This window comes from Rhinopithecus bieti, unplaced genomic scaffold (assembly GCF_001698545.2).
Source record: "Rhinopithecus bieti isolate Rb0 unplaced genomic scaffold, ASM169854v2 scaffold_35856, whole genome shotgun sequence".
Classification (NCBI taxonomy): Eukaryota; Metazoa; Chordata; class Mammalia; order Primates; family Cercopithecidae; genus Rhinopithecus; species Rhinopithecus bieti.
In genome coordinates this window covers 2,444,796-2,464,775 of record NW_016815820.1, presented here as the reverse complement: position 1 = coordinate 2,464,775, position 19,980 = coordinate 2,444,796, and the positions used below count along the sequence as shown (strand labels likewise).

Sequence of the window (19,980 nt, the reverse complement as noted above, 5' to 3'; positions counted from 1 at the left end):
CCCCCAGCCCCACAAGCACCAACCCCCGCCTCGTGTGCCCAGATCCGACCCCGCCCCTCGACAACCTCCCGTGAGCCCTCCGTCTTCAATTCCGGCCACCTTCCCCCACCCCTCCCACCTCCGGGTGGAAACCCGACCCTTTCGCGCTTCAGTAACACCCCCTCCCGCCTTCGGCGCCGCCCCTATTTCCCCTTCCCCACCCCAACCTTGCTAGATGCTGCCCGCAGGCCCCACCCATCGGTCCCCTGTCTTCTCTGGAGCCCCGTTTCTAACACAGACGAACTTATCTTCCTTTGCCCTGCCTCTGACTCGAGCCAGCCTTTGTTTTTATCCTCCGTTTTCCTCAGATTCCCTCCACACAGTCCTTTCCCCAGGTCTAGATCGCCTCCCTCACCCGAATCTTGCCTTGAACCCCTTTTCCACTGTCCCAAAGCTGTCCACTCTTACGCCTCTTCCAGAAACACAGGCTACCTCCCCCCACTTCCCCAGTGCCACTCTGGATTGTAATATCCCACTCAGGAGCTTCTTTCTTGTATTTTCCCTCCCCCCACTCCCCACCCTTCCTGGATCATCTGTTTTACTTTTATGAAGCAAATATACTCAATTCAAATATAGGAACAAAGGCCTAAGTCCTTTCTGTGCTTATTTCTTGGGTGACTGATTTTAGAGCCTATCATTTAGTGGATAATGTTTTCCAAAAGCACGTAGAATAGTACCTATCGCATAAGAAAAGGGCAGTACTCTTTAGCTGCTATTAATCCTGAAACATGTTTGACTTCTCCCCATGCCCCCATCATAGGCATCTTCATTTAGGTGTTATTCCCCATGTTCCACGTCCTTTCACATGTCACTGTGTCTACTTTTCAAGGTTGTAATAAAAATTAATACAATGTGTGTAAAGTACCTGGCAGTGCCTGACACAGGTGGTGAACTCTGGAGGGGTTGCCACCTCTTACTGAAACTCAGCACTCAACTCTTTTCCTCCTTCAGCTATTTCAGTCATCCAATTAGCTGACATACCTTTGAGTTTGGCCAGTACTTCTTTTCTCTGCTCTGTCGGCTATTTGCCCTTTTTATGTCCCTACACACCCTAGCAAGTCCCTAGACTTTTCCCCACCTAGAATTTTTTCTTTAGCCCCTTACTCTCGACTGATCATTCCAGTTGGTGAGATATGACTCAGAAATCTTCTCATCTCCTGTAGAAGTCCACATGTCATCTTCCAGATGGGAGATTCCCAGTGCTTTCTGAGGGTGCCTCCCCAGCCTGAAGAGATCTCTACCCTTAGTCCCCTGGGCAGGAAGACCACCATGATAGTCTTACTCCCTGCTGGCTGGCTTGCTTCATACAATCCCCTTACCAACAAGAGTCCACTGTATAGTTAATAGAATTGGTTTTTTAGTGGAGTTGATGATGCCTTTCCAGTTACTAAAAAATCTTCATTTAGCATTCAGCTGTAGTACCTGAGAATCATGGAGGTGGGGAGTGAATGAATTGCCATGTGGGAGGAAGTGAGAGTAAGTGGAAAGTGGCTTTTCCAGGCTGACATTTGATGCCATTGGGATCTCTGATTTTTTTTTCCCCTCTCCCTCCCCTCCCCCTGAGGAAACAATGTCCTTTTGATAATTGCTCTCTGCCTGCCTGAGAAGTACTTAGCTGGGATTTCTCAGCCAACAAGACAGTACAAACACTTGCGGTACCAAGCACCACTTTCTCAAACCCTGGCCTCATTGAGGTGATAACAACTGTCCCGCTCAAGGGATTCCCCCTTTCCCCACCTTCCTCACTCCTTCCCCCACCTCCTCTTGGTGTTATACAGGGATATCATGTCCATTTATAAGGAGCCTCCTCCAGGAATGTTCGTTGTACCTGATACTGTTGACATGACTAAGGTATGTAACTTGATGGGAGTTTGGGGGTTTTTGGGAAATCGGGGGCCATAAGATTGGAAAAGCCTAAAAGAGATTGTTCAGCTCACCTCTCTGATTACACAGATGAAGAAATCAAGACCCCAGGAGAGTAAATGGCTTGTCCAAGGTCACATAGTGAGGTGGAGCAGCGCTTTGAAGAGGTGTCTGTTATTAGTGTACCCATAGGTACTGATTGGCTTGGAAAATCCCAGTTCATGTCTGTTGTCGCAGCTTGACTATCGGGCTCTCTTTCACTCTCAAAAGTGCTCCTGTTTGGATAATAAATTATATGGTCACCCTATCCATTGTACTACCCAGCTCTTCCCCCCTCCCATTACTCTTGACATTAACTATGGTACTATAAATCAGATGTAGGGAAGGTTGAGATAGGGCAAGCTTGACTGAAGTGTTTGTGGTTAAAGGACTTTGTTCAGGATCCTGTCCTTACTGGTTGCGTTTGAATATCCCTTCCACCCCAAAGACTATACCTCTCTTGTCCTCCACACAGAGAGAAAACTTAGTACATAATGTCACATTTCTCTAGCATAGATACTTAGGCTTTTCTGTCACTGAGTGCTCTACCCACAGAAGTGCAGTTGCACTTAAACTGATGTTGAAAGAAACCAGATTTCCTAAACCTAATGCCGTTTAACTAAAACACATAATTTTCTTACGGTAAATTTCTTACAGTAAAAATTCAGATTTTGTATTGTTGGTGTATCTTTTTTTGTTGTTTTAAATAGATTTCCCTTGATACTTATTTTTTTCTTTTTATGTGATTGGAAATGTTTTTCCTGGGACATCTTGTCCTCAGTCAAGTACCAGTGTTAACAGCCTAGTACCTGGGGTCCCAGAGTTGATGCCATGTTGAGACCAGTTGAGTTTACTATTCCAAGTGACTGAGAACCAGAATATGACCTAGGGTCTTGCCAGGAGGGCAAGGTGGGAACTATAGACTTAGGCATTGGATTGCCACATCCTTTTCCTTTTGCTATTCAAATTCTTAGCAGACCTGAATGCTTAGGAGCCTTTGTAGAAGAAGAAATATGACTGAATCAGTTCAGGTTTTCCTCCCTTCAGGGAGGGAAATCCTGTTATAGAATTATGGTTTGAGGGGGGAAAGAATTGTGTCATTTTCAGGGCAGCTGATTTGTTGTTTTTTTAAAACCAACAGTATTGGGGAAAGTTCTGGGGATGGTCTAATGGCTCTGAGTAGACCCTGAGTCTTGTGCTGCCTGAGCCACATCCTCCACAATAGATTTGATCCTCTGCAGAGGAAGCAAGCAGATATCCTAGGCATCCATCACACCCCCTAACTCTGCTCTGTTAGTGGCATAGGGCTGTGGCCTCCAATCCCTTTCCTCGTCTCCTTTCATCATACTTTCCCTTCGTGCCACATAAATGTAGGTTGGGGTTGCATCATATGTATGTTTGGCCTGGGCAAATCCAAACATATATTCAGTCAAAATGTGTGTTGATTTCTTAAAAGTAAAAATGCTAGGATTATATTTTATAGATAAGCATATTATATTTTTGCACAGTGGTGTTTTATCCATTATATGTAACACTGATCAGGGAGGTCTGCACACACACACAAAAAAAACATGCTTTAAGAGAGTTTTAAGGGATACTTGAGTGATTTTGACTAGGTTCAGTTTTTGCCTTGGGCTCTAACTTTAGAAGTAACCCCTGAGTAAGATGTCATTCCACTGTAATGAGATTTCTTAAAATTTCAAACCTACATATTAGTATGAGTGAATACAAGATGTTCCTTCTGCATGGTGAGGATGTAGAACATGTGTACCAGATTGTGGGCTCTGCTTCTGGTATGGGTAGTAGGTGGAGGGTAGCTAGGAGGGGTTGGGGTGGGTCGTCACCTCACAATTTTGAGATGGGGTTTTATTTTGCAGATTCATGCATTGATCACAGGCCCATTTGACACTCCTTATGAAGGGGGTTTCTTCCTGTTCGTGTTTCGGTGTCCGCCCGACTATCCCATCCACCCACCTCGGGTCAAACTGATGACAACGGGCAATAACACAGTGAGGTTTAACCCCAACTTCTACCGCAATGGGAAAGTCTGCTTGAGTATTCTAGGGTAAGAGGAGACTTTTAAGTAGCCAAGTCGGTTGTTAGCAGATAATTACTCTAGGTCAGCCTTTATCAACCAGAGTCCCTCATCTGAACTACAGAATACAGAAAATGATTGAGTGACTCTTCTCAAATCTCCTCGGGATGGTATGTGACTAGTATCATTCTAGATGCAGAGGGGAGAAGTTAATTTATTACAGTGGAAACCTTTGAGAAGTGGTTCTCCAAGAGAGTGGCCCCGAGCATCTGGGAACTTGTAGCCGAGCACTTTCTGGGACCCTACATGAGACCTGCAAAAGAAATTCTGGGGTTGGGGCCAAAAATCTGGTTTTTTTGGTTGTTGTTTTTTGTTTGTTTGTTTTGAGGCGGAGTCTTGCTCTGTTGCCAGACTGGGGTGCAAGTGGTGCGATCTCGGCTCACTGCAACCTCTGCCTCCCAGATTCAAGCGATTCTCCTGCCTTGGTCTCCCGAGTAGCTGGGACTGCAGGTGTGCGCCACCACACCCAGCTAATTTTTGTATTTTTAGTAGAGACGGAGTTTCACCACGTTGGCCAGGATGGTCTCGATCTCCTGACCTCATCATCGACTCACTTCGGCCTCCCAAAGTGCTGGGGTTACAGGTGTGAGCCACCACGCCCGGCCCAGTAATCTGTTTTTTTACAAGCTCTCCAGATGATTGTGCTGCATACTCCAGTTTCAGAACCACTCTCCTGGGGTATTAAGGCCTTATTTTCTCTCCTGAACAGGTTGAGAAAGGCTGCAGGTCTATGCCATTCAAGATTTGGGGTGTCTTAATTTGAGTCTCACGATAAGTTGCTTTGAAGACAGTGGCGGCGGCGGCGGCGGTGGTGGTGGTGGTGGTGATCATTACGATTTCGTTTTCTTTTGTTTCTTTGTTTTTTTTTTTTTTGGTAGAGGCGGGCGTCTCACTATGTTGCCCAGGCTGGTCTTGAATTCTTGTCCTCAAGCAGTCCTCCTGTTGTAGCTCCCAAAGCACTGGGGTTATAGGCATGAGCCTCCATGCTTGACCTGATTATAGTATTTTAACAATGACAAATGTCTGAGATTGGAAATCTTTCTGTTTTTTTTTTTTTTTTTTGAGACGGAGTCTCGCTCTGTCCCCCAGGCTGGAGTTCAGTGGCACAATCTTGGCTCACTGCAAGCTCTGCCTCCCGGGTTCCTGCTATTCTCCTGCCTCAGCCTCCCCAGTAGCTGGGACTACAGGTGCCTGCCACCATGCCTGGCTAATTTTTTGTATTTTTAGTAGAGATGGGGTTTCACTGTGTTAGCCAGGATGGTCTCGATCTCCTGACCTCGTGATCCACCTACCTCGGCCTCCCAGTGGAAATCATATTATATATGAAATGAGTTTCTAGTGCATCTTCTTTCTGGATGCTTCTGAGGTTTTGCTTCATAGAGTTCCCATTTTAGTTGCCTTTGGGGTCTGAAAACTCAGTGTGGACATGTCTTCTAGCATATTTTGGATTGGTCTTTTTATAGTGGTCTGAACTTCTCTGGGGCAGAGAACACGTGCAGGTTGAAGTTGAGAAAGTACCCCCAAACTGATGATTCTGTTTTCCTGCTATCCAACATGTTTCCAGGTTTGTGTGAGGGAAGGGCAGCATTTGAAATAAACTTAGAGACATGATTCATTTTTCTAGAACTTGCTCAGATCCGGGGATATGTTCTGCTGTGATTTTGGCAGTGAAGAAGTTCTTTAAAGGAGGCTGTCCTTAAAGAAGTACTTTAAAGGGTACTTAATTAATTGTCTTTGCTGGTAGGCTAAAACCCATGATGGTAAAGAAATTTAGTCATTGCTTCTGTATGAAGTTTGTTCATGAAAGCATGTCTCAGAGTAGGCTCTCCCTCATTGGGTCAATATAAAACTCTTTTGAGATACCAACGACAGGACAGTGGGGTAAAAGTAGTAGAAGTGTGTTAGGTAGACAAGGAAAAGCTGTCCTGAAATTGAAAATTTGCTGTAAAGAATCACAGAGTAGAAAATTCAGCCGGGTGTGGTGGCTCACACCTGTAATCCTAGCACTTTGGGAGGCCGAGGCGGGTGGATCACCTGAGGTCAGGAGTTTGAGACCAGCCTGGCCTGGTGAAACCCTGTCTCTACTAAAAATACAAAAATTAGCCAGGCATGGTGGCGCGTGCCTCTAGTCCCAGCTACTCTGGAGGCTGAGGCATGAGAATTGCTTGAACCTGGGAGGCAGAGGTTGCAGTGAGCCAAGATCACGCCGCTGCACTCCAGCCTGGGTGACAGAGGGAGACTTTGTCTCCAAAAAGAAAGAAAAGAAAATTCTTAGGTGTTCCTAGTTGATTGTAGTAGCTTTATCAGCCTTGTTTCTTTTTTCCCCTCTCTACCTAGAAAACAATGTTGGGCTGACTCACTGACTAAATAAATTTAATGAGAGTTGACACTGTTGTAAAGCTTCAGAGAGGGGTAGGTCTAGAGTTTCTGGGGAAGCAAAGCTGAAAAGGGAGAGGACTTAAGAGCAGCCCCCAGTGAAGTTACCATTAGGCATTACTCACTTGGGCTTTCCTCAGGTACCGCAGGGAAAGGGAAGTGGGCAATCAACTTGAACAAGCCAGTCCTGGCTTAGGTTGTGTTTGGCTTCCAGCTCCAGTGCCATCTCTTCAATTAATTGAGCTAAAAATAAATGTCATTAACATCCAAGCTGCCCACTCCCCCTAATACTTGGTTAGGTTTAAGAAAGAGAGGAGCAATTTTGGTATTTGATGTTTTCCATATATTATTTTCACACCTTCCACTGTCTGGAAGCACACTCTTCCTGTCCTTTGGTAGAATTATGTAGTCTTAAGAGAATTTGACAGTCCTTGGGGGTTTGATACAAAACTGGATCCCCAATAGCCCCACCACATGGCCTCTAACCAGATGACTTCAGTCACCTGTTTGCCTCTATGTTCAACTTCTCTTCCCCCCTCACTAACTCCATCACCACCCATAAACGAGCTCTTTGAGATCCACAGAGATTAACATTTAGACAACTTTTGGAGCTAATTGCTTACCTAATTTCTTTTGTTTTGATTGTCATAACTGTTTCTAGTACAAAGAAAATCCCTTCGAAGTTACATAGCTTGCTTTTACCTATTCTTTTGCCCCCCTTGATATGAGGATTAGGCAATTGACTGATTTCTGCTGAAATCAGAACATGAGCATGAGACAGAGGCTGGGAAATTCCAGAATATTAATAGTGAAAGAGAAACTTATGGTGAGTCACTTATGGTGGTGTTGTCGGGCCCCAGGGTACTTGTTCCCTCTTCTTTCTCTGCCTCACCCTCCGTTCCTTCTGATGTGTTTACAGTACATGGACTGGACCTGCCTGGAGTCCAGCCCAGAGCATCTCCTCCGTGCTCATCTCTATCCAGTCCCTGATGACTGAGAACCCCTATCACAATGAGCCTGGCTTTGAACAGGTAAGTCCAGATGAGCCTGGCTCTGGGGAGTAGACTAGTGTTTTTGGTTGGTTGGTTGGTTGGTTGGTTATTTTGTTTTGTTTTGTTTTTTGTTTGTTTGTTTGTTTTTTCTGAGACAGAGTCTTGCTCTGTCACCTAGGCTGGAGTGCAGTGGTGCAATCTCGGCTCACTGCAACCTCCACCTCCCAGGTTCAAGCCATTCTGTCTCAGCCTCCCAAATCGCTGGGAGTACAGGTATGCACCACCACACCTGGCTAATTTTTGTATTTTTAGTAGAGACGGGGTTTCACCATATTGGCCAGGTTGGTCTGAAACTCCTATCCTGATGATCCGCCTGCCTCGGCCTCCCAAAGTGCTGGGATTATAGACGTGAGCCACCATGTCCGGCCAGAATAGTGTTTTAAGAGATCTGCTTGGGAGGTTTTTTGTTTTGTTTTGTTTTGTTTTGTTTTGGACCTAGCACAGCCCCATGTACTACAGTTGTTGCTATAGAAAAAAAAAGGCAGTTGACGTGTTTTTTAGTAATGAAATTTTTTGCCGGCTATGGTGGCTCATGCCTGTAATCCCAGCGCTTTGGGAGGCTGAGGCAGGCAGGTGGATCACCTGAGGTCAGCAGTTTGAGACCAGCCTGGCCAACCTGGTAAAACCCCGTCTCTACTAAAAATTAACTGGTCAGAAGTTTGAGACCAGCCTGGCGAACATGGTGAAAACCTGTCTCTACTAAAAATAATAAATTAGCTGGGCGTGGTCGCTTGAACCCTGGAGGCAGAGGTTGCAGTGAGCTGAGATCACGCCATTGCACTCCAGCCTGGGCGACAAGCTAAACTCCATCCTCCCTGCTCCCCAAAAAATAATAATAATGAAATTTTTTATTTGTGACAGTTACAATAAGTATGTGACTTGGATTCCTTTACAACATGGAAGTCAGTGGACTCAATTGGAAATTAATTCTGAGCCTGCTTTGGGGGTTGTGGCATCTAGTGGGTTCTGTGTGCCTGTATCCTCAGCATCCCCTGAAGTTGCTCTATAGGGACTACTGTTCAGCCAGCTGTTCTTCTGGAGATGTGAAGGACTGTTGCCTGCAGAGCCAAAGGAGTCATTAGGAGTCCTGGGCAAGACTTTTTGAGTTAACAGTGCCAATGAGAAGGTGGAGAAAACTCACATTTTTTCAAGAGCATGCTCTGTGCTGGACACTACTGAGTTTTTTTTATGTAATTTCTTGTTTAACGTTCATACCATGTGAGGTTAAATATTGTTATTCCCATTTTCAAGTGAAATAATGTTGCCTCAGAGAGGTTAATTAACTTTCACAAGGACACAGTTCAAGATAGGACCCCATACTTACATTGGAGCCCAAGTTCTCCCACTATTCCGATGTGCCTTCCTGAATTACTCATGAGCACGGGAAAAAGTTACAGTGATAGTCCCAAAAGAAAATGATTCCAGATAGGTGATTAGAACAGCTTAATTAATTAATTAATTAAGACAGAGTTTTTTCTTATTACCCAGGCTGGAGTGTAATGGTGCAATCTTGGCTCATAGCAACCTCTGCCTCCCAGGTTCAAGTGATTCTTCTGCCTCAGCCGCCCGAGTAGCTGGGATTACAGGCACACACCACCATGCCTGACTAATTTTTTGTATTTGTAGTAGAGAAGGGGTTTCACCATGTTGGCCAGGCTGGTCTCGACTTCCTGACCTCAGGTGATCCACTCGCCTCGGCCTCCAAAAGTGCTGGGATTACAGGTGTGAGCTACCATGCCTGGCCAGCTTAATTTATTTTTAAACTACTACAGATGACACCAACTTTGATTATTTCTCTGTAGACCTGAACAAAGGATAACAAAATACCTTTCAAAAATGAAAAAAAAATTTTTTTTTGAGACAGAGTCTCACTCCATCGCTCAGACTGGAGTCCAGTGGCTTGATCTTGGCTCCACTTCCCGGGGTCAAGCAGTTCTGCCACAGCCTCCCGAGTAGCTAGGACTACAAGCACACACCACCACGCCTGGCTAATTTTTGTATTTTTAGTAGAAATGGCGTTTCACCATGTTGGCCGGGCTAATCTCAAACTCCTGACCTTAGGTGATCAGCCTGCCTCAGCGTCACAAAGTGGTGGGATCACAGGCGTGAACCACCGAGTCTGTCTTCAAAAGTTAACTAAAATTATTTCCTAATCCATCCTTTCTCCAAACAGTCATTTCAGGAGGAGATTCTAATTGAAATAGACCTCATGGCCGGGCACGGTGGCTCAAGCCTGTAATCCCAGCACTTTGGGAGGCCGAGACGGGCGGATCACGAGGTCAGGAGATCGAGACCATCCTGGCTAACACGGTGAAACCCCGTCTCTACTAAAATACAAAAAACTAGCCGGGCGAGGTGGCGGGCGCCTGTAATCCCAGCTACTCGGGTGGCTGAGGCAGGAGAATGGTGTGAACCCAGGAGGCGGAGCTTGCAGTGAGCTGAGATCTGGCCACCGCACTCCAGCCTGGGCGACAGAGCAAGACTCCGTCTCAAAAAAAAAAAAAGAAACCTCGATAGCAGGAGGCTGATTTGTAGGTTAGTCTTTTTTTTTTTTTTTTTAATTTTTTTGGGAGGCAGACTCTCATTTCTGTCACCCAGGCTGGAAGTGCAGTGGTGTGAATCTCAAGCATTGATCTCAGCTCAGTGCAACCTCTGCCTCCCAGGTTCGAGCGATTGTAGTGCCTCAGCCTTCCTAAAGTAGCTGGGATTACAGGCACACACCACAACGCCTGGCTGATTTTTGTATTTGTAGTAGAGATGGGGTTTCGCCATGTTGGCCAAGCTTGTGTTGAACTCCTGGCCTCAAGCAGTCTGCCCACGTCAGCCTCCCAAAGTGCTGGGATTACAGGTGTGAGCCACCATGCCCAGCCTTGTGTTTTTTATTTTTTACTTCTACAATGACTTGCAGTTGTTTTTATTTTATTTTGTATTTTATTTATTTATTTACAAGCACGCACCACCACACCCAGCTGATTTTTATATTTTTAGTAGAGACGGAGTTTCACTATTTTGGCCAGGCTGGTCTCCAACTCCTGACCTCGTGATCCACCTGTCTCGGCCTCCCAAAGTGCTGGGATTACAGGTGTGAGCTACCGCGCCTGGCCCATCAGCTGCTTTTATCAGAGGCCACGGCTCTAATTGACTGGGGTTGGTGGTAAGAGGAGAAGAGCACAGGAAAAAGTAAAGAAGAGGAGACTGTACTCCCCTCCCATTCACACCATAGTGAGACCCTGTTTATATTGGCTTTCTAGACCAAAGTTGAAGTTTATCTTTTGAAAGTTTTAAGTTCTGCTTCTGATAGAGTTATTTCTAATTTTACTATTTCTATGAGACAAAGTCTTGCTCTGTCACCCAGGCTGGAGTACAGTGGCACAGTCATAGCTCACTGAAGCCTGGAACTCCTGGGCTCTAGCCATCCTCTTGCCTCAGCCTCCTGAGTAGCTGGGACGACAGGTGCATACCACCAATGCCCAGCTAATTTTTGTATTTTTTATAGAGACGGGATCTCACCATGTTGCCGATGCTGATCCTGAACTTCTAAACTCAAGCAATCCGCCTGCATTGGCTTCCCAAAGTGTCGGAAGTACAGGCATGAGCCATCAGGCCCAGCCCTACTTCTGATTTATAATAATTGGTTCAATGATGGTGGGACCCTAGAGACATATAACAGGTAAAGGGGTTAACCAGGAAGCATCCTTTACTTGTTGATGCCTAAAGGTTTTCCACACTGAGACTCTTTACTTCATTTATACCTTTTTGTCCCACCATCATTCTTTTTTTTTCTGCCCCTAAAAAGACAAGTGTTTCCCAGCCTGGGCAACCTAGTGAGACTTTGTCTCTACCGAAAAAATAAAAAAAATAAAAAATAGCTGGGCATTATGACATGCATCTTGAGTCCCAGCTACTTGGGAAGCTGAGGAGAGGAGCATCACTTGAACCCAGGAATTCAAGGCAGCAGTAACCTCTGATCATGCCACCACTTTCCAGCCTGAACGACAAAGCAAGAGCCCGCCTCTTAAAAATTTTTAAAATAAAAGACAAATAAGCCGGGTGGGGTGTCTCATACCTGTAATCCCAGCGCTTTGGGAGGCTGAGGCGGGTGGATTACCTGAGGTCAGGCGTTCAGGACCAGCCTGGCCAACATGGTGAAACCCCATCTCTACTAAAAAATACAAAAATTAGCTGGGCATGGTGGCGGGCACCTACAATCCCAGCTACTTGGAAGGCTGAGACAGGAAAATTGCTGGAACCCAGGAGGCGGAGGTTGCAGTGAGCTGAGATCGTGCCATTGCACTCTAACCTGGGTGACGAGCAAAACTCAAAAAACAAATAATAAAAAATTAAAACTTGGGATCTGCCGTGGTGACTAATGTCTTTAGTCCCAGCTACTCAGGAGGCCAAAGTGGGAGGATTGCTAGAGCCCAGGAGTTCGAGGATCCCTAGAGCCCAGGGGGTCAAGGCTGCAGTTAGCTATGATTGTGCCACTGCATTGCAGCCTGGGCAACTGCAAAGACCCTGTCTCCAAAAAGAAAAACTGAAAAAACAGGATCTTACTTTGTTGTCTAGGCTGGACCCAAACTCCTGGGCTCAAGTGATCCTCACACCTCGGCTTCCTGAGTAGCTGGGACTACTGGTGCATGCCACAAGGCTTAGCAACCCTACCATCATTCTTATGTTTGGTTATTTCCCTTGTAATCTTTACTTGATAGGCCTTTCACTTCACATTCAGGAAAATAATGTGGATCTAGTTTGCTGGTTATAGGCCAAATGACCTGCAACCTGATGGTATATTTGGAGGGTGGTGGGGGTGAATGGTGTCAAAAATAAAGGTGTGGTTGCTCTTCATGGATCTGCCATCCAGTGGGAAAGGTATCTTTTTAGTTTGTATGACTGGCTTACATACCCCATACTAATCTTGAAGTCTCTTCCCATTGGCTTTCTTTTTGCTTAAATTTTGGGATACTCTGGCATCTGTTACCTTACAGGAGAGACATCCAGGAGACAGCAAAAACTATAATGAATGTATCCGGCACGAGACCATCAGAGTTGCAGTCTGTGACATGATGGAAGGAAAGTGTCCCTGTCCTGAACCCCTACGGTATGTGTCAAGAGGGCTTGCTTGGTATTATTCTTTTGGGGCACTTGGGTAGTTGGCACCTTTGAGGAACTTTGGGGCAGAGACAGTGTTGGGCACCAGAGGGAGATAGAGAAGAAGGAAAGATGTGGTTCCTGCTTTTAAAGAACAAGTGGCTGAGGGTTACCCAAGAGGAAGTTCAGAGAGCTACTCTGTTGGAGAACGCCAAGCCTTTGGGAGAGGCAGTCCACACCCTCAGGGAGTTTCCAGTTTGATGAAGGCTTGGATGTACTTTTTTCCAGCCAAATGTGTAGAGCACTTCATAATAAACTCATTTCTTAGTGCTGAAGTTTATTTTTATTATTTTTTTATTTTTTATTTTTTTTTGAGACGGTGTCTCGCTCTGTCGCCCAGGCTGGAGTGCAGTGGCCGGATCTCAGCTCACTGCAAGCCCCGCCTCCTGGGTTTACGCCATTCTCCTGCCTCGTCTCCTGAGTACCTGGAACTACAGGTGCCCGCCACCTCACCTGGCTGGTTTTTTGTGTTTTTTAGTAGAGACGGGGTTTCACCGTGTTAGCCAGGATGGTCTCGATCTCCTGACCTCGTGATCCACCCGTCTCGGCCTCCCAAAGTGCTGGGATTACAGGCCTGAGCCACCGTGCCTGGCCTGAAGTTTATTTTTAAGTGCCAAAACTGGATGAGCAATGTCAGGGTTAGATAAATAAACTTCTAGGGGAATTTTGAGTAAGGTTTGCGATTAGGGATGGCCGATGAAAAACAATTGAGGTGAAGCAAGTCATGAGTTGAAGTTGGGATTCAAATGGTGAGTACTGGCCTGGTGGTGGCTCATACCTATAATCCTAGTGCTTTGGGAGGCTGAGGAGGCAGGATCACTTGAGCCCAGGAGTTTGAGACCATCCTGGGCAACATAGGGAGACCCCATCTCTACAAAAATTTAAAAATTAGCCAGGTGTGATGGCATGCTCCTGCAGTCACAGCCACTCAGGAGGCTGAGGTGGGAGGATTGCTTGAGCCTAGGAGGTTGAGACTGCAGTGAGCTGTGATCACACCACTGCACTCCAGCCTGGGTAACAGCAAGACCCTGCCTCAAAAAGAAAACAAATGGTGAATATTTACAGTCACTCTCTTAATTCCCAATGTGTCAGGGAAGTCAACCACGGGCAATTAGATGTTCCTTTTTCCATTTTCCATTTAAAGATCCTTATAGAGGCAGGGCACGGTGACTCACGCCTGTAATCCTAGCACTTTGGCTGGCCAAGGAGGGCAGATCATGAGGTCAGAAGTTCAACACCAGCCTGACCAACATGCTGAAACCCCATCTTTACTAAAAATACAAAAATTACCTGGGTGTGTTGGCACGCACCTGTAATCCCAGCTACTCAGGAGGCTGAGGCGTGAGAATCACTTGAACCCGGGAGGTGGAGGTTGCAGTGAGCCAAGATTGTGCCACTGCACTCCAGCCTGGGCAAAAGAGCGAGACTCAGTCTCAAAAAACTTAAAAAATATAAAATAAAAAGATCTTTGTAGAAAACCGATTTGGACTTGGGAATGGTAGGTGTTTAATTTGGCATTAAGGTTAGGTAAGGAGGCCAGGCGTGGTGGTTCACACCTGTAATCCCAGCACTTTGGGAGGCAACGCAGGCGGATCACTTGAGGTCAGGAGTTCCTGACCAGCCTGACCAACATGGTGAAACCCCATCTCTACTAAAAACAAAAATTAGCCAGGCGTGGTGGCACATGTCTGTAATCCCTGCTACTCAGGAGGCTGAGGCAGGAGAATTGCATGAACGCGAGAGGCAGAGGTCATAGGGAGCTGAGATTGCACCACTGCACTCCAGCCTGGGTGACAGAGCAAGACTCCATCTGGGGAAAAAAAAAAAAAAGGTTAGGTGAGGAAGGGGTGACCTGTACCCCTAGGTTTCTGACTTAACTTTTCTGCTTGTTTTCCAGAGGGGTGATGGAAAAGTCCTTTCTGGAGTATTATGACTTCTATGAGGTGGCCTGCAAAGATCGCCTGCACCTTCAAGGCCAAACTATGCAGGTAATACAACCCCTGCTGCTAATTGTAGAAGCCCTACAGCTGGCCATTGTTCATTTGCCTCTACTGGCAAAAGTGTGCTTTTGCTTCCAATAAGAACTCAGAATTTGGGCTTGTTTTAAGGAAGGAGGCTATCATTGACCAAATTGTAGATAGACAGGTGCAGTGGCTCATGCCTGTACTCTCAGCACTTTGGGAGGCAAAGGTGGGCAGATCTCTCGAGGCCAGTAGTCCAAGACCAGCCTGGCCAACATGGTGAAACCCCATCTCTACTAAAAAGACAAAAATTACCCAGTCTTGATGGCTCATGCCTGTAATGCCAGCTACTTGGGAAGCTGAGGGATGAGAAATGCTTAAACCTGGGAGGCAGAGGTTGCAGTAAACTGAGATTGCACTACTGCACTCTAGCCTGGGCAGCAGGACAAGATTTCTGTCTCCAGAAAAAACAATAACAACAAAAAAACATTATTGATAGACTAATGTAAACTTTACCACCTGGTTGATAAGAAGATGAGAATTCTCCTGTCCTGGAGAATCAGTTCTGTGTGTTTGGATCATCTTACTGGTGGTCTTGCTTAGAAATGGGAGACTTGTGGGGCCCGGCACAGTGGCTCACACCTGTAATCCCAGTACTTTGGTAGGCCGAGGCAGACAGATCACCTGAGGTCAAGAGTTTGAGACCAGCCTGGCCAACATGGTGAAATCCTGCCTCTACTAAAAATAGAATAAGCCAGATGTGGTTCATGCCTGTAATCCCATCTACTTGGGAGGCTGAGGCACAAGAATTGCTTGAACCCAGGAGGCGGAGGTTGCAGTGAGCCGAGATCACGTTGTTGCACTCCAGCCTTGGCAACAGAGCCAGACTCCACCTCAAAAAAAAAAAAAAAAAAAATGGGTGACTTGGATAATTGACTTAAGATTTCTTAAGGCTCTCTCCAGCTCTCATACTATGTCTGTTCACCCACCCAACACCAACAGCAGTAGGAGGAGATGACTTATTCTCTCCAGTGCTACTTATAAATGGTAGTTTTCCCTTCCTTCCTTCAAGGACTTTCCACCCACCTGTCTCATTTAAGCACAAAGGGCAGGGCTGGCTTAGGGCTAAGTTGTCTCCTAAAGTCTTTTTGAGAGTATATCAATGACATATGTCCTAGTTTGTTCCCCATCAGGAATTCTAATTGCTGGTATCCAACAGCATTAGCGATATCAGTGTGTAAAGGAAAAACAACTGGTGATGAGGGATGGGAAGGAGGACAGCATCTGGGCAGAAGGAGAATTAGAGGAGTTGGAGCCACGGATGAAAGAAGATTTGTAGAATTGACAGCTCCATAGATAAATGTGGAGCTCAGTCATGAGGGAGTTAACTTTCGTGAATGAGAAGTGCAGGCTGTAGTCCCAGTGACTGTGACTAGCACCCACTGCCATCGCACTCAGGATGAGGGTAATGTGTGGGCAAAAGTGTAGAAGGAGTTTTTGTGAGAGAGGCAAACAATGTGAGAGGGAAAGTTGTGTACCTTTTGGGGGCTGTTGCACTACTTTGCTGCTTAAGTCCCTATATAGTATTTTAAACTTTTTTATACCATCCACTCAACTAGTTGTTTTTGAGACTTTGGGGACAATTAAACCTTTCTGTAAAATGTTTAGGGATCTTTAATCTAGAATGAGAAGGACTAAGATCAAGGCTCGGTGGCCCTGGAGCAGTGCCCAGAAACCTGGACAGGAATGGAGTGACGAGTCCCTGGGGAGGAGTACAGGTGCTTATCTGAAAGTCAGAACTCTTGAGTTCTAGACCTGCCTGTGACCTTAGAAAAGCAAATTGCCTTTTTTGAGTACAGAGAATAAAGGGCAACTTTTACTTTCTGTGGTTTTTATGAGGTTAATTAAAAACATAGGTATACTTAGTAATTATAATTCTGGTCTTGAATTTCTCTTCCCTATCTATCTCACCCTTACTGTCCCTTCTTCCTGATATTGGTTTGCTTTTGAGGAATACCAATACATATTCACTCTAGCCCAAGCTACACCTATTTGGAGCAGTAAGGGTGTCTTTTTTTTTTTTTTTTTTTTTTTGGAGACAGTTTCACTCTTGTTGCCCAGGCTGGAGTGTGATGGTGGGGTCTCGATCTCAGCTCACTGCAACCTCCACCTCCCAGGTTCAAGTGATCCTCCTGCCTCAGCCTCCCGAGTAGCTGGGATTACAGGCATGCGTCACCATGCCCGGCTAATTTTGTATTTTTAGTAGAGATGGAGTTTCACCTTGTTGTTCAGGCTGGTCTCAAACTGTCAACTTCAGGGAATCCGCCCTCCTCGGCCTCCCAAAGTGCTGGCATTACAGGCATGAGCCAACACGCCTGGCCTAGGTGTCAAAAATATTTTTAAGCAAAGGTTATTTTGCCTGCTGTTTGGGACTGCCTATGCTGTTAGGCCTTCCTGCTCCCGTGGCTCAGAAGTTGAGCTCGCATTTCACATGAACCCGAAGCTGCTTTCTCTAGGATCAGCCACCCAGACTTGAATCTTCTATCCCCTTGTCTCCTTTCCCCCATAGGACCCTTTTGGAGAGAAGCGGGGCCACTTTGACTACCAGTCCCTCTTGATGCGCCTGGGACTGATTCGTCAGAAAGTGCTGGAGAGGCTCCATAATGAGAATGCAGAAATGGACTCTGATAGCAGCTCATCTGGGACAGAGACAGACCTTCACGGGAGCCTGAGGGTTTAGACCCTGCTCCCATCTCCCCTTTCCCCCCAACTCAAGAGTCCCAGCAGAATTCCTTCCCCCCACCCCAGGGATGGAGAGGCACTGTGTATCTCCCTCCAGACTCGAAGTCATCCTGCAAGATGGCAAGAACCAAGCAAGCTCGGATCCCAGGGTGTGGGAGTGGGGGGCCTGTTCCCGGTCTGACCTTCTTGGCACTGGAGCATCTGGGGCGACGTTCATCTGTTCATCCCATATCAGGGGCCAAGGTACCTTTACAGGAGCACCTAGAGCAAGGGCCTCTGGCAAAAACAAAACAACCAACACACCTCTCCACAGGGCCAGCTCCTTAGGGATAAGTAGAAGATGGAAATTGCAATTCCAAGAGGGAGTGTGCCCAAATGATTTATGGGGATACCTGGAAGGGAGCTTGGGGTGGGGGCTGTCTGTGACACTTAAGCAGTCTGGGTGGTTGTCTATTTGTCTGTCTTCAGTCTTGAAGCAGGGCTTCCCAATGCCCTTTTCCTCCCTGCCTGCCTTCCCCCATTATTTCCCACAGGCCAGCATAATTTTGTTTTTCCTAATTTATAGTCACTGTTCTAGACAGACCAAAGAAAAGGAACAGTGGTGGAGTCTAGGCTGCTGATCAGTAAGCTTTACCTAGCACCTGAGCACCTTTCTCCCCTCCCCCCTTTCCTCACCCTTTTCTAGATGTAAGACAGAAGGTAAATGTGACTGGGACTTAACCAAGGTCTTGGTAAAGCCTGCATAGGCACCGTAAGAAACTGAAAATACTGTTCGTTCCCACAATCACTGATTTGAAAAGTTCCCGGCACAGGCAGCTGCTGTGTATATGGGATTAGAGCCACTACATAGAATAGTCTTACAGATTTTCATAAATACTAGTCACAATGAGGGTATTTCTTTTGAGGGTGGAGTAAGTGGGAGACTGATGCTAGTCCTTGTATTTTGTTGGGCTGTCCTTGTGTATATTCACCCCAGCCTGTAGTCCTCACTTCAACCCCAGGGATTTGTGGGGAGCAAGGGTAGCCAATGGCAGAGGGGATGGGGGCTGGGGCTCTGGAGGCTCCTCCCCTTCTTTCTCCTTCCGCCTCCCCTCTGCCCCCAGCTGCTCATGACTCTGATGGGTGTTTGCCTGGCTGTGTTGCTTCTCTGTATTTAGCTGCAGTGATCCTTTAGCTGGTTGGCTCAGAAAAAAATGTGCTTTAGGTGCCCTGTAATCCTGGGCATCAAGGGAATCCATCCTTCCCCTTTTTGATATGTTCTCCCAATACTTCCAGATTTATTGTTATGGCTCTCAGTGGGTATTGGTAATTGTGATGCAGGGCCTCAGTCAGTGTCTAACCATGCATAAGGGAGAGGATAGTGTGTACCTGCCCTGCCCGCTGCTATGAAGGTCTCCGGCTTGTGGATCATGGGACTCCCCTTGGAGGATCTGTGCAAAGGGGGGCTGGGCACAAAGGAGAATGTCCTACTTGGGAGGGCAGGAAGCAAAGGAACTGGACAGGGATTGGTGGGCTTGGGGAACGGAAGTTTATCTTGGATACCCATGAAGAGGCTGGGTCTCTTCACATGAAGATTGAAAAGGGACCCTGCTTCCAATTTCCCTCTTCCATTCCTCAAGCTACTCCAGGGCTTAGAAAAATGCCCTTGGTCTGTGGGTCCAGTGTTGTCTGTCATCCATTTAAGTGTTCCCACTTTCAAGTGACAATCCTCTCCTTGGCCCTGCCATAGGGCAGAGCATGTCTGGCATAGCAGCCTGACTTTTATGCCCTAATCTTGAGGAAATATATGCACAGGAGTCAAAGAGATGTCTTTATATCTGACTGTACATAAATGAAGTTTTCTTTTTTTTTTTTTTTTTTCCTTTTTGGTGCAATAAAAGTTTGTTTTGGCAGAAGGAGGAAGTGCCTGTGGGCATGGGAGGGCTTGTGTAAAGGAGGAATGGGATCATCTTGGTAACTACACCTCACGGAGGCCTGGAACTGTTAGGGAGAAGGAAAGTGCTGTGAATTGTCTGGAAGCCAAAGACTTGCATAACACGGTGGAAGGGCGGGACCGGGTGAGGAGAGCAGGACAAGTTTTCTCATTGGAAATGGGGTTCATTTTTTAAGGCTTTGGCAGTCAGTGACATCTTAGTTTCAGCGGCTTCTGAAGACCTATTCCAGAACTTGGAGTGAGCATGTCCTACAAAGACAGGCAGAGGTAGAGATGGGCCCAGGCTATATCCTGCTAAAGGGTCTCGGTATGGAAAAACCATTGAGTTCAGATTTCCAGTACGGTAGCACTTTTTAAGGATCTTAGCCTTTAGACCGTAACGACTTTGGGAGCCTTAAACAACTCTGGCCTCTTCCCTCATCACTTCTACTTGCTGTAGGAGATTCGTGCTTTCTGTTGCAGAAGCTTTTACTCTTGGCTGACCATGTGTGTAGAAAAATGTCTACACACAGTATGTGCTGCCATTCTGTACTGTGCAGTGATACATGAAGGCATGGGCTCGGGTTAATGGGCCTAGGCTCCAGCTTTGCCTCAGCTGAAGCTGGTGGCCCCTGGCAAATTACTTTGATTCAATCACCTGTGACGCTGAAGGCTGCCTACTTGGTGAAATTTAAGTGAGCTGTATATAAAATGGGACAGGGTAGGTGTTCAGTAAATGACTCCCTTTCCCAC

General features: G+C 46.4%; 1 protein-coding gene across 1 annotated transcript; it reads left to right on the top strand.

The window, feature by feature from the left end:
• The first annotated feature begins 6 nt into the window (after positions 1-6).
• On the top strand, positions 7-19,214 carry UBE2Z (ubiquitin conjugating enzyme E2 Z). Its single transcript, XM_017853991.1, has 6 exons — positions 7-1,890; positions 3,819-4,006; positions 7,332-7,443; positions 12,450-12,562; positions 14,510-14,600; positions 17,143-19,214. The coding sequence occupies exons 1-6, from the start codon at positions 1,825-1,827 to the stop codon at positions 17,311-17,313; spliced, it is 741 nt and encodes a 246-aa protein (XP_017709480.1). The 5' UTR covers positions 7-1,824; the 3' UTR covers positions 17,314-19,214.
• The last annotated feature ends 766 nt before the right edge of the window (positions 19,215-19,980 follow it).

Coding starts and splice junctions, on each gene's coding strand:
- UBE2Z (XM_017853991.1), top strand. CDS start 1,825: ATGTCCATTTATAAGGAGCCTCCTCCAGGAATGTTCGTTGTACCTGAT. Junction 4,007..7,331: donor GTCTGCTTGAGTATTCTAGG/GTAAGAGGAGAC, acceptor ATGTGTTTACAG/TACATGGACTGGACCTGCCT. Junction 7,444..12,449: donor ATGAGCCTGGCTTTGAACAG/GTAAGTCCAGAT, acceptor GTTACCTTACAG/GAGAGACATCCAGGAGACAG.